The sequence below is a fragment of the Thermothielavioides terrestris genome, chromosome 6 (genome assembly GCF_000226115.1).
Source record: "Thermothielavioides terrestris NRRL 8126 chromosome 6, complete sequence".
NCBI classification, from domain to species: Eukaryota; Fungi; Ascomycota; class Sordariomycetes; order Sordariales; family Chaetomiaceae; genus Thermothielavioides; species Thermothielavioides terrestris.
In genome coordinates, this window is record NC_016462.1 from 966698 (window position 1) to 985263 (window position 18566).

Genomic DNA, 18566 nt, shown 5'->3' on the forward strand with positions numbered 1-18566 from the left:
AGAATGCCGCGGGTACGTACCTATGTCGCCATCCAACGAAGCCATCACCAACCTCGCCGCCCTCGAAGGCTGCAGGGCCGCATCGCCCACCGCATCTCCCAGAGCCTTGCGCAGCGCCCTGCCCACCGCATCGCCAGCCGCGTCGCCAGCCGCATCGCCCAGATCCTTGCCTGCCGCCTCGCCTGCCGCATCGCCAGCCGGGATTTCTGTGGCGACATGCCGGATAGGGAGCGTGGCGATGCGCGCTGCAAAATTTTGGTGGGAGCGCACGGACCGCCCCTGGCTGGCATGTGTTTCTAAAAAATCTGGCATGTGTTTTTAAAGGGGTCGCAGAAAACCCCTAGCACTGCACATTGCAGATCCGAGAAATACCTTTGCTGCATCTATATGAGGCAGAGGCGGAGACTGGTGTGCACTACTCGCCGAGTCCGGCGGTGGATTTTCTGGTCGCCGGCCGCGCAGCTCCCGCAACAGCGGGCACCGCTGGCCGGCATGGTGAATGCACCTTAAGACCTGGTCGATAAAGGCATAGTCGGACTCTTCCTCCTACGGTGCTCTCCTGGCACCTGCTGGCTCTAGATGTGTTTGCGTGGGAAACCCGAGTGGGCAAACCGTCTGCGCGGTTATCGGAAGACAGCAACAGCAGAGTTCTGAGCGTCTTGGAGGCACCTTCAACCAACTCTTTGCAGTACGACAGTCCCCTGCCGTCCAGTGAGAAATCGCTCGTTCGGCCTTGGGCTTTAAACTTGGGGGAAGTACTCTGAAGCCGGCGGAGATCGCTCGGCAATTTGATACTCTAACGTATGGCTTCCGACAGTCGGAACTGTTTCTTGAAATTGAACGCAGGAATCACTGTTGCCTCCAGAGTCTTGGGGTGGCTGTGGCCAAAACTTGTCAGATCGGATCCGTCGTGCCCACTTGCCCTCTTGCTCGCCCGACCTCAAGTGCAACATGCGGGTCAGGAGGGTAGGTAGGCGCGGGGATTGGCTGCCTCGCGCGACTCAATATGCCGGCCTCCAAAAAGCCGCGTCAGACAAGCTAGGACGATGGTTGCAGCCTCCAGGGCCTTGGCGTAGTTGCCAGCGAGCATGTTGACAATGGCGGTAGCCAACTGCGGTGTGTGTCCAGCTTGTCGGTCTGGCTGCCGAACCCGGCGACACCCACGAATAGGATTGAGTCTTGTTGCTTGAGTCAGTTGAAGTACGGCCTTAATAACCGCCTTGTTCTAACAGAGAAAGTACCTAGGTAGGTAGCAAAACACTGCATACTCCTACGGCAGTAATACATCTACCGGTGCCTATGTACAAAGCGCGTTGCCAGCCGAGCCTCCCCGAACCCTCACGGCCAGCACAAACCCTCACGCCCTCCCCCCTCACGCAGGCGTCGGCGTCGGCGTCGCACGCGTAGGGACGCACTTCGGGCACCCCAGACAGCCGCAGATCACACACTGGCGGTAGATGTACTCGGTGACGCTGCAGGCGGCGGAGTCGGTCTCGACGCGCTCGGTGGTCGTGGCCGGCGTCATCGGCGGCGTCGTGAGGGTCGAGCCGGTCGCGCAGGGGGTCAGCGCGGGGCACGCGTAGGACGGGCAGATGGGGTCGCCGGGCGGCACGCAGATCTGCGGGCACGCGCCGCCCTGCCAGATCGTGCTCGTCTTCCAGGTCTGGCAGGCTGCGGCGGTGGTTGGGGTTGGCGCTGCCGTCAGCTCGCTCGCGAACGCGCTAGGTTCGCGTTGTTAGTTACTGCTCACGTTGACTGGGGGAAGATGTAAAGGCTTGGTGAATGGTAAGGTGGTTAATGGTAGGTAAAATACGCACCCTGTGGCAGCGAAAGTGGTCAGTGCCAAGATGGTGAGCCGCATGACGACGGTGGGCGTAGTCGCCTGGTGATGCCAAGCAGTCTAGGTGGTCTTGTCAATCTATTCGTTGCTCAAGCCAGTCCCTTGGCCTACGTAGTGGCACCCATCTATTTCTTTACAGATTCCTGATAACAGGTATTTATACGCCTAACGTTATTCAGAGATTGAAGCGGCCAGCTGTGCGTGTGTGGCTTGGTTTCGGGAGATTGCCTCCGCAATTGTCTTCTTGAGCCACGGGCAGGAAGCTTGAATCTCCTTTTAGGATCCCCAACGTTACATTGTGGGTAAGATGGCGCTGGTAGAATGCGGAGGAACACGAGCCTAGCGGGTATTCACAACGGATGTCAAAACACAAGGACGCCACAACTTGCCTCAAGTGCGACCCCAGGGTATCATTCCCATGATAGCCGGTTGGGGATGACGGATTCTCGCGGAGAGACGGATGCTAGATTCGACACCTACCTACTCAATCTAGAACCCAAGACCACTCCAATTCAATCCGAAAGGTAAACTCGCAGCATATCTGCACACAAATCCCTAGTTCTGTTAGGTCTTCATTGTGATGAGATGAGTAATGATTCCTCATGCCTCGACCTCTACCAGCTCCCTTCACCGTCCCACTGGCCGGGCGCTGCCTTTGAGCGAAAGCACCCAGCAACTGTCTGTCCCTACTCGAGCGCAGCGAACCTCTTTCAATGCGCTCCGGTGGGTGACGGTCTGGTTGACCACGAACTTGCGTCGTAGCGCCACGGAGACACGTTGAGAAACTCGTTGTAGCCATTTAGCCACACGACCAGGACGACCTAGCGCAAGAGCTTGGCCAGGCTGACGATGGCTACGACACCGCGCCCGGCCGGACCATGACGTTGGCTTCGTGCAGGTCGCCGTGCGACAGCACGGGTCGTCTGCCTACGTGAAGGAAGATGGTCTTTGACAATACAGGGAATCTACCTGAGGATAGTAGGAAGGAGCTACAAGGAAGTGCAGCAGCATGCAACATATGCTACGATTGGAAATCAAACACGAATGCCAGGAGACAATTAAAACCGACAAGGCACCTATAGGCACTAGGCACTTGTGGGCAGGAACGTAATTCTGTAACAGTAGGTAGGCTTGCTGAGCACATTCCTGTTACAACTCATTCTCAATAGCTTTTCTGTCTTCCTTTCTTTTTATCTTCCTTTCTTTCTCTCTTTCTTTACTTCTTTTCATTTTTTTTTTTTTTTAACAAACGAGTGTGGGCCGATGCTTCAAGACCACTGTTACCGGTGCTCTATTTTGTGGAGGTAAAACATCTGTTCTAAGTCGAATCTAAACTTGAACTCGGCCCGCTATAACCCTTCCTTCAACCTCCGATGTCCCTTGCTTATGCCAAACGCCACCTTAGAATAACCAACCGTGAATTACCACCCCTCGTCCTAGACGGAGCTCCAACCCAACAAGACCCAATTCAAACCATTGCATGACCCGCTCGTGGTTCACCGCTGCATGCGACAAGGCATGGCGTTTCCGTGCCGGTCGGTGCTGGGGCCCGGTCGAAGGGACCAAAACAGCGACGGGCTGTAGTGTCTGGGACTGGTTCTGCTGCTGTTGCTGCCGCCCGTGCTGCTGCTGCTCCCGCTGGCCGGCTTGACGCCTCTATGTTGTCAGAACCAGCCCGGCCCGGGGTAGCGGGCCGGCCTACCGAGATTAGGATCCACCGGCCTGATGCCCAACTGCCGCCTAAGACTGGGCTCCTGATTAGGAGAACTCTCCTACAATACAATATCCTCAACACTACGATTGATCCTAGTTATATACATTGCTTGCATTGTAATAGCTTCATCTTCCTAAGCCTATGTAGCAGTTTTAATAATTAAGAGTCTTATTGGCTTGAAAACCTAGCTCTATCTCTAAGTATATAGCCCTATATATAGCGCTTAGTAGCAACTACTATATCTTCGAAAGCTGATATAAAGATCGATATTATTCTAGCTAGCTTAGATAACTAGGTAGCTTAGAACTGTAAGTTCGTCAATAAGGCTAAATATCTCGACCTACTTAACTATTTCGAGGGTAAGGCGGAGCTCCTCTCGAAGCCTATACTAGCTAATACCTACGATCTCGCCTATAAACGTATCTAGTGTAAGCTCTAGGAATATATCGTTGAACTATAGGCTTCTACGCTGGCTATAGCTATAAGAGCTCTAGCCGATCTAGGAGTGTCCACTATAGGCGAGTAGTAGCCTAGTACTGCCTTTATAGCCTAGGATAACGATATAGATTCCTAGACCCTCTTTAAGAACGAAGGTCTATAAGAGTAGCCTAATGTCAAGGCATTGAATAGCCGCTAAAGGAAGCTTTATAATAAAAGAGAGAAGTAGTTTAACAATAATATTACTATTGTTATTATATAGGTTGAGAAGGATCTAGACTATAAGTATAAGGACTATAAACGCTAGACTAATTACCTTACCTAGATATTGACCTTTATAACTACTATAGTAATAGCTAACTATTGGTCTACCTACTTTATAGAGTATATTAACCTTTAAATATAATATAATAACCTTAAGAAAATTGTTTAGCTAACTATTAAAATGATAATAGAGCTTTAAATATATATTTATATCTACTTCGATATATTTAAATACTTTAGAAATATATATATTAAAGAAGCTAATTTCGAGAGGTAGCTTATTAAATAAGAGAACCTAATAAATAAGGCCTCCCTTTAGAAGATAAATAAAGTAAAGGATCTTAGCCTATAGTTCAACGAACTAATAGCTATATTAAAGAAGCTATTCCTAAGCTTTATTTCCCTCTATACTATAAGTAAGATAGAGATCTTTGAAAAGCTAACCTTTTAAAATATAGCTATAGAAGTCTATAAAGGTATATACCTATTTCTTAAGAAGGCGCCTAACTATATAGGGAAAGGATCCTTCTCGATATATAGCCCTAGAGAGAAAGAAAATAAGGACCCTAAGCAACTAGAAGATTAGGAGGATCGCCCTAGGCGCTAAGCTAGCTATAAGGAGAGAGCTAGAATTAGTCGATCCTACTCTAAATATAAGCTAAATATATCTATAGCTCCTAGCACCTCTATAAGGTCTTTAAATATATTAAGGAAGTGCTACGTCTATAATTATTTCTATTTAATTGAGCGATACTACTACTTAAACTCTAAGAGCGTACTACCTAGGTAGGAACCTAGAGAATATATTAAAGCTTATATAGAGGCTAATTTAAAGGCCGATTTAACTCTATAAGCAAAGGCTAATAGGCTTTAGATAAAGAGGTCTAGGAATAGCTTTGCTAACGACGTAAAGAGCGATATAGACGAAGATCTACTATTACATTGACTAGCCAATTACTCTAAGAGAGCTATAGCTATACTCCTAACGAAGGAGCTTAAGGTTCCTAAAGTAGATATAGCAGATGCCAATGCCTCTAAAGAGGGCACTACTCTCGAAGAGAGTACTACCTAGGAAGAGGGTAACGCTCTTAAAGTAGGTACTGCCTCTAACATAGGCAACGCCCCTAATATAAATACCAACATTATAGCGATATTTAGCTACTAGTATATCGCGAGAATATAGTAGTAGAGAGCTATAGGCAAATGTATAGTGAGCTTCGCTACGATCCTAGCTATATTCTAGATAGGCTAGAGATATCCTTTAATTAACTTAGTAATCTTAGATTTAGGGTCAACTATTTATATCGCTAACTATCTAAGTAGGTTTAAAAGGCCTCCTAAGTTGGCTATACTTAATAACTATATCTAAGTAGGTGAGTACCCTATTTAGATTAAAGGATATAGCGAGATAGATATTAAACTATAAAACGATAAAGGCGTTATAGTCCTTATACTATACAACGTAGTTTACTATCTAACCTTCGTATATAATATTATATTGTTAAAGTAGCTTAATCGACGAGGAATCTAGTACGATAATAGGCTAGAGAGTATACTGAACTATCTACTTAGGCGCTAAGATTATATACTCTTTAGATATACTATAAAGAAGCTCTAATAATATATCTTCGAATATATATTTAAAGACTATACGCCTATAGCCTTTACTACTTAAACAAAGAGACTTAATCGCTAGGCTCATTGTATAGAGAGTATTGTTACAGACTGGGCTATACCTAGGCTAGGTATATAGGGCTACGCCTAGGATCTATAGCGGTCCTATAACGGGCCCACCACGGGCCTAAGGCGGACCCGCCTCGCGCCCGGAATAACATTGGCCTAAGCCCCTTGTACACGAGCCCCTGAAAACTCTATATATAAGAACCGTAGCCTATACTTCTCCTTTTCTCTCCTTAAGGTAGTTGAATAGAACATTATACGCTTATCTATAGACGCTATAAGGCTAGTACGTTATAGTTCAACTACCTTCGACAGATAGAGCAGTTGTTGCTTCTAGGCGTAGATAAGAGTAGTATACTAGGCATTTCGACGCTAGTACCGAGTGGACTAGATACTACTATAAACAACCTAGGCGTCCTATAGATTCTAGACCTAGACTAGGTCCGTAAATATTTCTAAGTCTTATAAGAAACGATTATATAGTAGAACGCAACTATCGAAGAACTCTATACGGCCTAGATCGCTATAGCTCAGACTATAAACGCCCCTACAATAGCCTATACCCTAGCTCCAACGATTGACGCTATAGCTCTAGCAGCTCCTAGGATATAGCGGAAGCGCCTCCCTATAGGACAACCCTTCGACAGTAAGAAGGAACTCTTTACTACCTAGAGGGCTACGATAGTATATATCCTAGTAGCGGATTAGGACTTTATCGGAGGCCTCTACGACCAATAGATATTCATTTAAAGGAACTTTAGCTAAGGAGTTTAGGCTAAAGTTATAGCCTTCTATAAATTAGGAAGGCCCTACTACAATTATAACCTAGGAGCGTTCCTCAAGTACTTCGCAACCATTTATATAGACCTCTATAAGTAGGTTATAGCTTTGACGAAGCTAGATATATTCTACTAGGGAGATAACGAGCCGTTTTCCTCTTTCCTTATTCGCTTTAAGGCGAAGCTATTAAAGGCTAAAGGACTTAATTAGAGTAACGAGGTACAACTTATTAAACTACAACGATACCTCTTCCTAAAGTTAAAGTATATCGTAGTAGGATAGAGGGTTCTATAGAACGACTATACTATAGCCGTTATAAGGTACTATAAGATCGCTATTGATCTAGAGGCTCTTTGCCTAGAGGAATGATATTAGCGGTCCTAGGGTAAGCGACCTAAGCTTAATATAGACGCGGAGAAAGATATAGACGAAGATATATCGATAACTAAGATTAATATAGCCTATACTACCCCCGCCTAGGGGGGAGCTAACAGAGGCTATAGAAGAAAGTAGTAGTAGAATAGAGAAAAGCGAAATATAAATATACTATAGGCGAAGTAGATAAACGACGAAGTATATATAGTATATTAATAGGCTAGAGCCTATATCCGTTGTAGACGCTAGGGTCACTTTATAGCCGCCTATCCCTTTGCCCTAGCTAAGAGGCTAGCTCCTTAGGTCGATATCAATAAGCTAGAGGCTAAGGAATAGGTAGAAAAGGACTCCTCCTCTAAGGAGGAGAAGGGAAAAGAGTAGCCCCTATATAAAGTCTTATATAGGGGCTAAAAGGACCTAGCCGTTTATAGAACAAGTTTATAGAGATTAGAGAGAGAATAGATAAGCTACCCTTTCTAATCCCTATTCTCCTAAACTCCTCTAGTTTTATAAATATATAAATAGATAGTAGGTACTAGAGCTATAAAGCTATTAGCAAAAGAGTATATTAGCGATTAGAGATTAAGTAAATAAGCTTATCGACTTTCTATACCCTAGGCATTGTAGTCAAGGGGATGTAAATTATAAAGAAAATTATATATATCGCCTAGGTTATAATAAATATTGATAGGTAGATCAGTACTACTATATTCTATATAGTCCTAAGACTAGCCTACAACGTTATTCTAAGGCTCCTTTAGATAAACTACTATAGGATTGTACTAGACCTAGCTAATAAGGTCCTTACCGTTAATTTATAAAGTGGCCTATAGGTATACGAGTGCTCCTTATAGTAGAAGGAAACTAATACCACCCTAATTATAAGCGTAGTGTTTATAGGCTTAGCCTATAGAGTATAAAAGAAGAAGTCTAAAGGAGCCTAAGATATATTCTTCGTCATTAGTATCTACGAGATAACTACTATACTAGGGGCGGCCGTCTCCTAGCCCAACGTCGACCTAGACCTAAAGATCGCTTTACTAAAGGAGCTACGAGACTTCGTCGACCTCTTCAACAAAGAAAAGGCGAACGGTCTACCTCCCTATTAGAGGGAGGCCGACTATTATATCCGTCTTAAGACGAGCCTAGATAGGAAACCTCCTAAGCTCCTATAGAGACCTTTATACAATATACTAAAGGACTATCTCCTAGAGATTTAGAAGTAGGTCGTAGACCTAATAGATAAGGGATAGATCTAAGTAAACTCCTTATTAGTAGCTACCCTAGTCCTCTTTATAAAGAAGCTAGGAAAGGGATAGAGGTTCTATATAGATTACTAGGCTCTAAATAAGATTACTAAGTAAGACTAGTACCTACTCCCTTTAATTAAGGAGACTCTCTAGTCCTTAACTAGGGCTAAATAGCTTATAAAGCTAGATATTAGAGCTACTTTCTATTATATCTAGATAGCTAAGGGGGATAAGTACTTTACAACGTTTTATATAAGGTTTAAGCTATTTAAGTAGCTAGTCTACCCCTTTAGGCTTATAGATACTTCTATAATGTTCTAGAAATATATCAACAACGCCTTCGGCCTAACGCTAGAGGACTATATAATAGTATACTTTAACAATGTCTTAGTGTATTTGAGTAAGAGCTAGAAGGACTATATAAAGAAGATATATAAGGTCCTCCAAAGGTTGAGGGATATAAGCTTCAACCTAGACTTTAAAAAGTATACGTTTACAGTAAAGGAAGTTAAATACCTAGGGTATATCGTAGAGATAGGAGTCTATATTTGCCTCGACCTTAAGAAGATCAAGGCTATCTATAAGTAGAAGATACCCTATAGAGTCCAAAGAGTATAGAGCTTCCTTAGGTTTACTAACTTCTATCGCAACTTTATCCTCAACTTCTTTAAGAAGGCGGCCCTATTGATATATCTTATTTATAAAAATATCTTATTCCACTAGGGTAAAGAAGAATAAGAGGCCTTCGATATACTTAAGGCTACGTTTATATCGGAGCCAATCCTCGCCTAATAGGATCCCAAGAAGGAGATAATCGTAGAAGTGGACTATTCTAGTATAGTACTTAGCAAATACTTGTCTTAGTAGAGGGAGGACAAGGTCCTTTACCCTATAGCCTACTACTCTATAAAACTAAGCTCTACTAAATGCAACTATACTATCTACAATAAAGAGCTATTGGCTATTATCTTATGCCTCAAAGCCTAGTCGGCAGAGCTTCGAAGTATAGTAGCCCCCTTTACTATCCTAACTGACTATAAGAATCTTAAGTACTTCACTTAGCTATATCCAATTAGCGAACGATAGGCTAGATAGGCGAAGATACTCTCTTTATTCAACTTCGAGCTAAAGTACTAGCTAGGATCCTAGGCCTCGTGCCCTAATATACTCTCCTAGCGTAAGTAGGACAAGCCTAAAGACAATTAGCGTATTACCTAGCTACTTCCCCTAATTAAGATATACTAGACTAGCGTATAGGAGGAGGCTAGGCTACCTATAGGAGAAACGTTCTTCGAGGACAAGTAGCTCACTACCCTATAGAACGAAGGTATTGCCGAAGACGAGCACTACGCTTATCGGCTCTAAGTCGTCTACAACGGAGCTCAGAAGTTTCCTAAGAAGACGAATATAGTATAGACCTAGATCGTAGACTACTCCCTTAATATATAAAGCGTACTCTAGTTCTATAGCCGTCTCTAGCTCCCTATATAGGAGCCTCTAACTATTATAATTATCTAGCAGATTTATAACTTGGCTATATCAAGATACCCAAAGTATAATAGGCTATTTAAAATACTCTATAGAGATTATTACTAGGACCTTATATCGTCTAATATAAAGCGGTTTATTAAGAACTATAATTAGTACCACTAAAGTAAGATCTTTCAATAGCTATATCAAGGGCTCCTATAGCCCTTACCTATCCCTAATCGCTTTTAGAAATAGATCTCTATTGACTTTATAACCGACCTCTCTATAAAAGACGAAGGAGCGCCTAGCTACTTTATAGTAATTACCAACTGTCTCTCTAAGTATATATAGCTTAAGGCAATATACTTAATAGGAATAGAAAAGTATACTCTTCGATTCTATAATATATAGTAGCGTTTCTATAGGTTCCTAACCTAAATTATAATTAACTATAGATCGGACTAGCTAAGTAGGTTCTAGACTACGTTGTATAAAGCGGTAGAGGTAGAGCAGCTCCTATCGACTTCTTACTATCCTTAGACGGATAGAGGGATAGAGTAGGTCAACTAAGAGGTATAAGCAATCCTCTAGATCTTCGTCTCCTTTATACAATATAACTAGCTTAAACATCTTCTAGCCTACTAGTTTATATTTAATAATAAAGACTCGTCTAGAACCAGAGTAAGCCTAAACTACCTCCTCTATAGGTTCGATATAAGCTTTATATAGCTTATTACGATCTTAATAGCGTCTATAGCATCCTTAGAAGGTCGTACTACTAGGTTCCTCCGTCACTTAAAGAAAGGGATAGAATAGACCTAAATAGCTATTATATATATATAGCAATAGTAATAGACGAATATAAACTACTCTCGCCACCTAGCTAAGAGGTTCTAGGTAGGGGATAAGGTATAGCTCTCTCTATATAATATAAAGACGAACCGCCCTAATAAGAAGCTCGACTAGCTAAATGCTAAGTATAAGGTGGTCGCGGTACCAACTTCGCTAACGATAACGCTCAATATACTAAGTGGTCTATACTCGACCTTTTATATTGACTTAGTTAAACGAACAGCTTCTAACCTATTCCCTTCGTAGAAAGTTATAGATAAGAGACTAGACCTTGTATAGGTTATATCGAAGAAGGGTATTCCCTAATAGGAATATAGGGTAGAGGCGATCTTTAAAGCTTAGAATATAAAAAGAAGAGGGAACAACTACGATATATATATTAAATAAGTAGATTATAATAAACTAATATAGAAGCCTTTAAAGAACTTCCTAGAGACTACTACGTTCAACGAGTTTAAATAGAAGTAGAGAGACATATAATATAATAATAGGCTAATATCGAACTAAAGGAGGAAGAGGAAACATTATATTCGTATATAGACTACTCTATAAAGACTAGCTACTTAGATAAATACAACTATATAGGTATAGGAAAACTATAATATATCTAAGTCTAGTTATCCTCCTAAACCTAGATAGAACGAAACTATATACGAAAAAACAATAGGATATACTAGCGACGTTACTTATTTAAAGTCTATAATAGGACCTATATCGATAATTTCTTCCTTATCTTCGAACGAGTATATAGGCGGAGCGAGTATATAAGGGGGTAGAACGACGACGTAAGGGGTCTGAGGCAAGGGTTGTATATACGCTTGACGAGTATATAGTATATCCTTCACTAGGGAGGAAGGGCGTCGACTATAATATAGGTTATAGGTGGGGGAACGTATATAGGGAGAGTGGCGAGGGCAGGACCCCTAAGGGGTATAGACGGGTAAAGGGGTAGTAAATATAATAATATAGTCTACAAGGTGTGAATTCGTCTCTAGGACAGTTGCCTAAGACTATATTATAGTATAAATAGCCTCTATAATATATCGATTCTCTTACTAGGAGGAATCGAGATATTGTACTATATATTTAACTAGGTGACTATAATATTATATAGCGAGATTGTCCTAAGGAGCCTAGTATAGAACTAGGGCTCTTCGCTAGCCTAGGGTCGAAGGAGATAAAAAGGGGGCTAGAAGCATATTAAATATAAAGGCAAAGCGTATTGGAGACCAATATTATAGGGCTATACCAATTATATTATAGAAGCTATATATAAAAGTACTAAATTATAGTATTAAGATAGTACAATAGGCTAGCTCGGTCTTAGTCTTCTTTTAGGTAGGCTTAGCAATAGCTTAGTTGTTAGTATAAAATTTGACTAAGCGTTTTAGACTAATGTATAGAGAGGCGTTCGTCGTCTAAAGTACTAGATCCTAATAGCATTTAGTATAGGCTTTAGTATATTCTAAGTAGCTTTCTCCCTAGCCTTGAACGTAATCTACTAAGTTACTATAAAGAAGCTACTCGATATAATTAAGGTAGATATCTCCCTTCTTCTTTAAAAGGGCGTTATCCTTATTATCAGAATCTCCTTCTACAATATAGCTATTAATAGCGTAATAAAAGGAGTTACTACGATTATTACAGTTCTATCTAGGACGCTATTAGCTTCTAGTCTAGGGCTAGAGTAGGCCTAATATAGGGTAATATACATTGCAATCTTAGTTGTCGTCCCCTCTAGGACGACGCCCCTCGCTACTATCTCTAAGAGAAGTAACTACTATCGATATTATAGTAGATAAGTCTTAGAAATATATTAGAATTATAAAGGAAATAGGAAGCTACTATAGAGGGTAAAGCAAGTAGATAGAACGTATATAAGCTATATATATAAAGGAGATAGCTAGGGGACTAAGCGAACATAAAGAGGAAAGATTATAAGATAAGTCGAGTATAAAATAGAAACGTAGTAGATATAGTTGGTAAAGTAGTCGAATATATAATAACGACGATAGGGCTAATACAATAGGAGTATAGACACTAGACGACTATATAGCTTATATAAGAAGAGGCCAACAATATATAAGGTAAATACTTAACAAAGTAAATAGGAGGTGAGAAAAAATACGAAAGGCGGAAGATATATATAGGATAGAAGCGTAATAAACGAAGAATATATATAAAGTAGGATAAAGAGAGAAATATCGATATATAAATAGGAGGAAGACAAAGTTATAGGAGTAGGGAGAGGGCGTACATTGGAAACGAGAAGAGAATATAGAGAGCAAGTTCGTATAAGGGGAGGGGTTTTATTGGCAACGGGTAGAGGGTCTATCGTACCCGATCAGCGAGTACGCCTTACGCGATATAGCTACTACGGAGGAGAGCGTAAAGTGAGGAAGGGGCTAATTAACGTCCTATAAAAGCGAGGTAAACAAACAACCTATAGCTAGATAGTAGGATTATAGGCAATAGCGCTAAGCCGCCTAAATACTAGGTTGGACACTAGCGTTCACTATAATCGACCCTACGCTACACTAGATCTACGCCTAGCGCTACGCTATATATACCCTAAACCAGCTCCCTATCCGGGAAGGGGGGGGTATATTACGGACCGGGCTATACCCGAGCTAGGTATATAGGGCTACGCCTAGGATCTATAGCGGTCCTATAACGGGCCTGCTATAGGCCTAAGGTGGACCCGCCTCGTGCCTAGAATAATATCGGCCCAAGCCCCCTATACACGAACCTTTAAAAACTCTATACGCGAGAACTGTAGCCTATACTTCTCCTTTTCTCTCTTTAAGGTAGTTGAATAGAACATCGTACGCTTATCTGTAGACGCTATAAGGCCAGTACGTTATACGAACGAGGTTCTAGGCCCTTTAGCTAGGAGGAGGAGATATCTTGATCGTAGTTAGCGATACTAGCTTCGTCGACAATAGTATCAATTGTAAAAGCTTATAAGGTTATACTATTATACTATTTAGAGGGCTAATTGCCTAGTAAACTAGTAAATAGGATATAGTAACTATATCGACTATAGAAGTAGAGTTGTTAGCATTTATATAGATAGCGAAGGAAGGTATATTCCTTTAGTATCTATTAGAGGTATTAGAGATCTATCTAGATAATAAGATCCTATCGATCTAGTATAATAATAAGTAGATAATCTAGCTAATTAATGCTAAAATGCCTATACTATAGACAAAGCTAAAATATATCGACATTTATAACTATTAGCTATACTAAAAAGCTTAAAATAAGAGGGTTAGTATAGATTATATACCTTTGAACTAGATGTTGGCCAACGGCTTAACGAAGACGCTAGAACTAAAGTCCTATAGGAAGTTTATAGAGATACTTAATCTAATAGATATCTAGGCTTTTATTAAGATCTATACCTACTAGGTAGTATAGAAGAAAGAAATATAAGGCTAGAAGAAGGCCTTAGCTAAATAGAAGGTTCAGTTTATAGTATAATACGTAGGATTAAAAAGGGTAGATGTATAAAGCTTAGTAGATTAGGGCAATAGTAGAAGGACCTTAATACTATAAAATTGCTAGATTAGGAAGGACATAGTATTGGGAATAGCTTTATAGATTACTGGATTTAGTAGGCCAGAGCCAGAGGCTCGACCTAGGGGGGTGTATTAGAACTAGCCTAGCCTAGGGTAGCGGGCCGGCCTACCGAGATTAGGATCTACCGGCCTGATGCCCAACTACCGCCTAAGACTGGGCTCCTGATCAGGAGAACTCTCCTACAATACAACATCCTCAATACCACGATTGATCCCAGTTGTATACATTGCTTGCATCGTGATAGCTTCATCTTCCTGAGCCTGCGCAGCGGTTCCAACACATGTGTAGCATTGCTGCTGTACGCGCTGGCGACCGAGGAGGTGAGGGAGGAGGTTGGGGCCGTCATGATGGTTTTGGTATCGCCGTTTGGCATCCGGCTAGTGTTGTCTTTTTGTTTTCTGTCTGCCGTGGCTAGCTAAGATGATTAATCAATGAAGTGTGTGGAAGGCAATGAGAAGACTTGGTATCATTTCTCTTCGACTGACTTGAACTATCTAAATACCCAAGGTAAATTTTATCTAACGTTCTAATGATTCATTGGCAAGTTGGTATCACTCTGCCCTTTCACGTCGGCCGGCATAGCTAGCATCTCAGAAATGCACAGATGAGCAATCCTCTGCCCGGTGCAGACGTGTGTGTGAACATACGTTCGTCCTCATACTGTACGTACGCAGATGCCGCGTCGCAGCCGCGTCGTCATCTGCCAAGGCAACGTCAGCAGAAGTCGTGTGATCTTTCTGACTAGCGCGTGCAGGACAGCTCCGCCACTCAGTGTCCGGTTTGGCCCCCAGGTTACGGCTGCATGCTTGCGGGTATTAGGCGCAATTCACCTGCCTCTTCCCACCCCAGGTCTGCTGTCTCCGGTGTCTCTCCACGCCCGAGAACCGTCTTGCCAATCCTGTGATGGCGGACCTGGCCAGACGAAGGATTGTGGTTTTCAAAGAGGCTGGAGCCTAGCCCTCTGCCAAGTTTCAGGTTTCTGGCCAGCCGGGGCATTGTGCAGTCGCCCGTACTGGCGGTGATTGGTCGTTCGCAATTGCTCGGGATTGTTGGTCGTAGTTGATGTTGATGGACTTGACTGGTGCGATTACGCGGCTGCTGTGCTGCAAGAGATCTTGCTCTAGGCTCTCCTACCAGGCAAGTTTAGGGCCTTTCTTGTATCGACGGCTGGCTTGACCGCGATGGCCTTCATTTACATTGGGTCGCCCATCCAGGGACGTTTCTTGAGTGCCCTGCCCCTACCACTTACATCGCACCATCAGCTGGACTCGGGCTAGTGGGATCACAACCTTGAACACGCCTGCTAGGATGACGGCTCTGCAAACGGCTGAACCCGCTCCGGCGAGGAAACGCCTCCGAAGTTCCCGCCGAGCGACAGGTGTCTCGAGAGCAAACAGCCGGCTTCTGGAGTCTGCTCAGCTTCTCCTGACTCAGCCCTCTGATGAGCGTTCCCGGTCCTGTTCGAGCGGCCCTTCGACGCGGTCTTCTACGGCGCGGTGGTGAGGACGTGCGCGCTGCAGGCCGACTTCGCCGCCCTCCCCGCCGGCGCCCACATCTTCGCCGAGGCCATCTGCGGCCTGCTGCGCGACGCGTGCCGCGTGCTGGCCACCCACCAGCTGCACATCCTTTCGCGCTGTGTCCGCGTTGTGTGGATGGTCGACGGCAGGATTTCCGCGGTGGGTGCGTTCCAGCAGCTTATGCAGGTGGACATCAAGGCCGTCGACAGCGTCTCGTGGTCTGTCTACGTCGCCTAGATGCGCACTTCGCGGCGCATCTTTCACATCGTCGTCGTGCTTCTCATATCGGCGCTGGTACGCGCCGCCAACATCCTCACCAGTCTGTAGCGCTCGTGGTGTGTGTCCAACAGGTTTGCGCTGTCGCTGGGCCAAAAAGTGAGTAGGTCCTTTCTTTTCCCCGATCTTAATACGAGGTCCAGCTTGGCAGTCGGTGGTCTTACATACTGCATTCCGTTCCGTTGCATCCGCCTCCGATTTACCCTTTACAGCCCGACGGGTTGTGACCCTGTTGCTCGCACAATCTTTTCTCCGCCCAAACGGACCCCCTTGTTCGCTTCTTTTCTAGTCCGGGCATACATCTGGCTTCCAAGATATTGAACTTAATATCGACTGGCACGCACTGGACCCCGGCAGTCACGCGCCCTCACGCGCCCTCCCGCAATAAAGTCCTTCGCTACCGCAGCCAAGGGCCGTCTCAATTCTACCCGGCGCCTTGGGTCCCAGCTTGGTTGGTGGAATGAGAACGAGGCTCTTGGCCATTAACATCACGGTGGAGAAATAAGAGAACATGCAGAGGAAAACCCCGAATCGCATCCCTTGCTCCGTGATGTAGAATATGACGATGTAACTCCCACGTGGGCTGGTTTCACAACTTTCAACGGACTCACTGCTACTGGAAGTGTATAAACATGCTTCTTGCCTGTCGAGAGATACCCGTACTGCCTAGAACGATTCCTCCAGTGCCATCATTCTCCCGCTCACGGAGGTAGACGCGCTCCTCAACGCAATGGCCTTTCTCAACAAGCTCGCCGTCGCCGCTCAGCTCGTCACGCTGGTGGTCGGCCAGACGGCCGTGACAGTATCGGTCGGGACCAAGTACCAGCGGATCGACGGCTTCGGCTTCTCGCAGGCGTTCGGGCGTGCAGCCGAGTTCCAGAACGCGTCGTCCGATCTCCAAAAGCAGGCGCTCGACTATCTCTTCAGCACCGACACCGGCGCCGGCTTCAGCATCATCCGCAACCGCATCGGCTCGGGCGGCCAAGGCGACAGCATCGAGCCGAAAAGCCCCGGCTCCCCGACGGCCACCCCATCATACGTCTGGGATGATGATGACCGTGGCCAGGTGTGGTTCACCAAGCAGGCCATGAGCTACGGGGTGAGCACTATCTACGCCGATGCGTGGAGCGCCCCGGGCTTTATGAAGACGAGTGGCTCGGAAAGCTCTCCCGGGTGTGTAATGACTTGATTGCTGGATCCCAACCCCCCTGGGCCGCAGTCTTGGGTGAGGCAGGCTAACTGAGGATTGAATATTCAGCTACCTCTGCGGCACGCCTGGCCACAAGTGCTCATCGGGCGACTGGAGGCAGGCCTATGCCGACTTCCTGGTCAAATACGTGCAGCTTTACGCTGCCGCAGGCATGCCCATCACTCACCTAGGCTTCCTCAACGAGCCCGATTTCAGCCCGAGCTACTCGCAGATGCAGATCAGCAGCAACGCTGCCGAGGCCATCGATTTTATCCCCATCCTGTACAAGACCGTCCAAGCAGCTGGCCTGAGCACTAACGTAACTAACTACCTTACCTATCCGACCCCTTTCTGGTGTTGGCCGCCGCCACTAACGAAAGCTTGCCTCGCCTGGACAGCTCACCTGCTGCGACGCGATGGGCTGGGGCACGACCACCAACAACTACGTCCCGGCGCTCGTCCGGTCCGGCGTGACCTCGTACCTCGCCGTCATCACCTCGCACTCGTACTCCGCCGACGCCACCAGCGCCATCACCTCGACGCCGCTGCCCAAGTGGAACACGGAGGGCGGGCCGAACACGCAGTTCACCACGACGTGGTACGGCAGCGGCGCGGCAAACGAGGGCTTCACCTGGGCCAACAAGCTGGCGGTGGCCATGGTGCGCGCCGAGCTGTCGGCCTACCTCTTCTGGGAGGGGTTCGAGATCCGGCAGACGCAGTCGGCGATGCACCTGGTGGACACGCTGGACGGCCGCAGCGCGACGCCGTCGGGCATCTTCTGGGCGTTCGCCATGTGGTCGCGGCACATCCGGCCGGGGGCGTACCGGGTGGCGGCGACGGGCTCGCCGAGCGGCGTGATCACGGGCGCCTTCGTCAACGCCGACGGCTCCGTCGTCGTCGTCTTCACCAACTCCGGCTCGGCCGCCCAGTCCGCCGCCCTCGCCTTCTCCTCCGGCTTCACGCCCGCCAACGCGTCCGCATGGGTCACCAGCAACAGCGCCAAGTTCGCGTCGACCCCCGCCACCCTGTCCGGCGGCAAGGTCACCGTCTCGATCCCCGGCAGGGCCGTCGTCACGGTCAAGCTGACCGGAAACGCTACCAGTAGCCAGTAGGGTGTCGCGAGTTCGTCGTGGGGTGTTGTCTCAGTGATGAAGGCGGCAAAAAAGCAGCGTCTTGTGTGAAATACGGTGCCAGGCAGTAGTAGCCTGGCAGTGAAGGAGGCAAGCAGAAACGAAGGCTACGCTCCGACACCTATCCGGAAGGAGGCCGACCACGGCTAGATCACAACGACGCTGTAGGTACATGCAGGTGTTACTACTTAGGTACCTGGCGCAACGAC

At 45.6% G+C, this 18566-nt stretch overlaps 4 protein-coding genes across 4 annotated transcripts; all 4 read left to right on the plus strand.

Moving 5' to 3' along the window:
- Positions 1 to 3: 3 nt before the first annotated feature.
- THITE_2092728 (uncharacterized protein) lies at positions 4 to 300 on the plus strand (the record flags this gene model as incomplete). Its single annotated transcript, XM_003657512.1, has 2 exons — positions 4 to 12; positions 76 to 300. The coding sequence occupies 2 exons, from the start codon at positions 4 to 6 to the stop codon at positions 298 to 300; spliced, it is 234 nt and encodes a 77-aa protein (XP_003657560.1).
- An 8392-nt stretch (positions 301 to 8692) lies between these two features.
- On the plus strand, positions 8693 to 8881 carry THITE_2016962 (uncharacterized protein; the record flags this gene model as incomplete). Its single annotated transcript, XM_003657513.1, has 2 exons — positions 8693 to 8731; positions 8771 to 8881. Coding segments are annotated over 2 exons (150 nt in total), but the record flags the coding sequence as incomplete, so codon positions are not given.
- A 1900-nt stretch (positions 8882 to 10781) lies between these two features.
- On the plus strand, positions 10782 to 15999 carry THITE_2092730 (uncharacterized protein; the record flags this gene model as incomplete). The annotated part of the gene is made up of 2 exons (XM_003657514.1): positions 10782 to 10788; positions 15692 to 15999. 2 exons carry the CDS (start codon positions 10782 to 10784, stop codon positions 15997 to 15999), a joined length of 315 nt encoding a protein of 104 aa, XP_003657562.1.
- Positions 16000 to 16804: 805 nt separating this feature from the next.
- Positions 16805 to 18312, plus strand: THITE_30409 (glycoside hydrolase family 30 protein; the record flags this gene model as incomplete). The annotated part of the gene is made up of 3 exons (XM_003657515.1): positions 16805 to 17211; positions 17297 to 17546; positions 17626 to 18312. Coding segments are annotated over 3 exons (1344 nt in total), but the record flags the coding sequence as incomplete, so codon positions are not given.
- Positions 18313 to 18566: the final 254 nt, after the last annotated feature.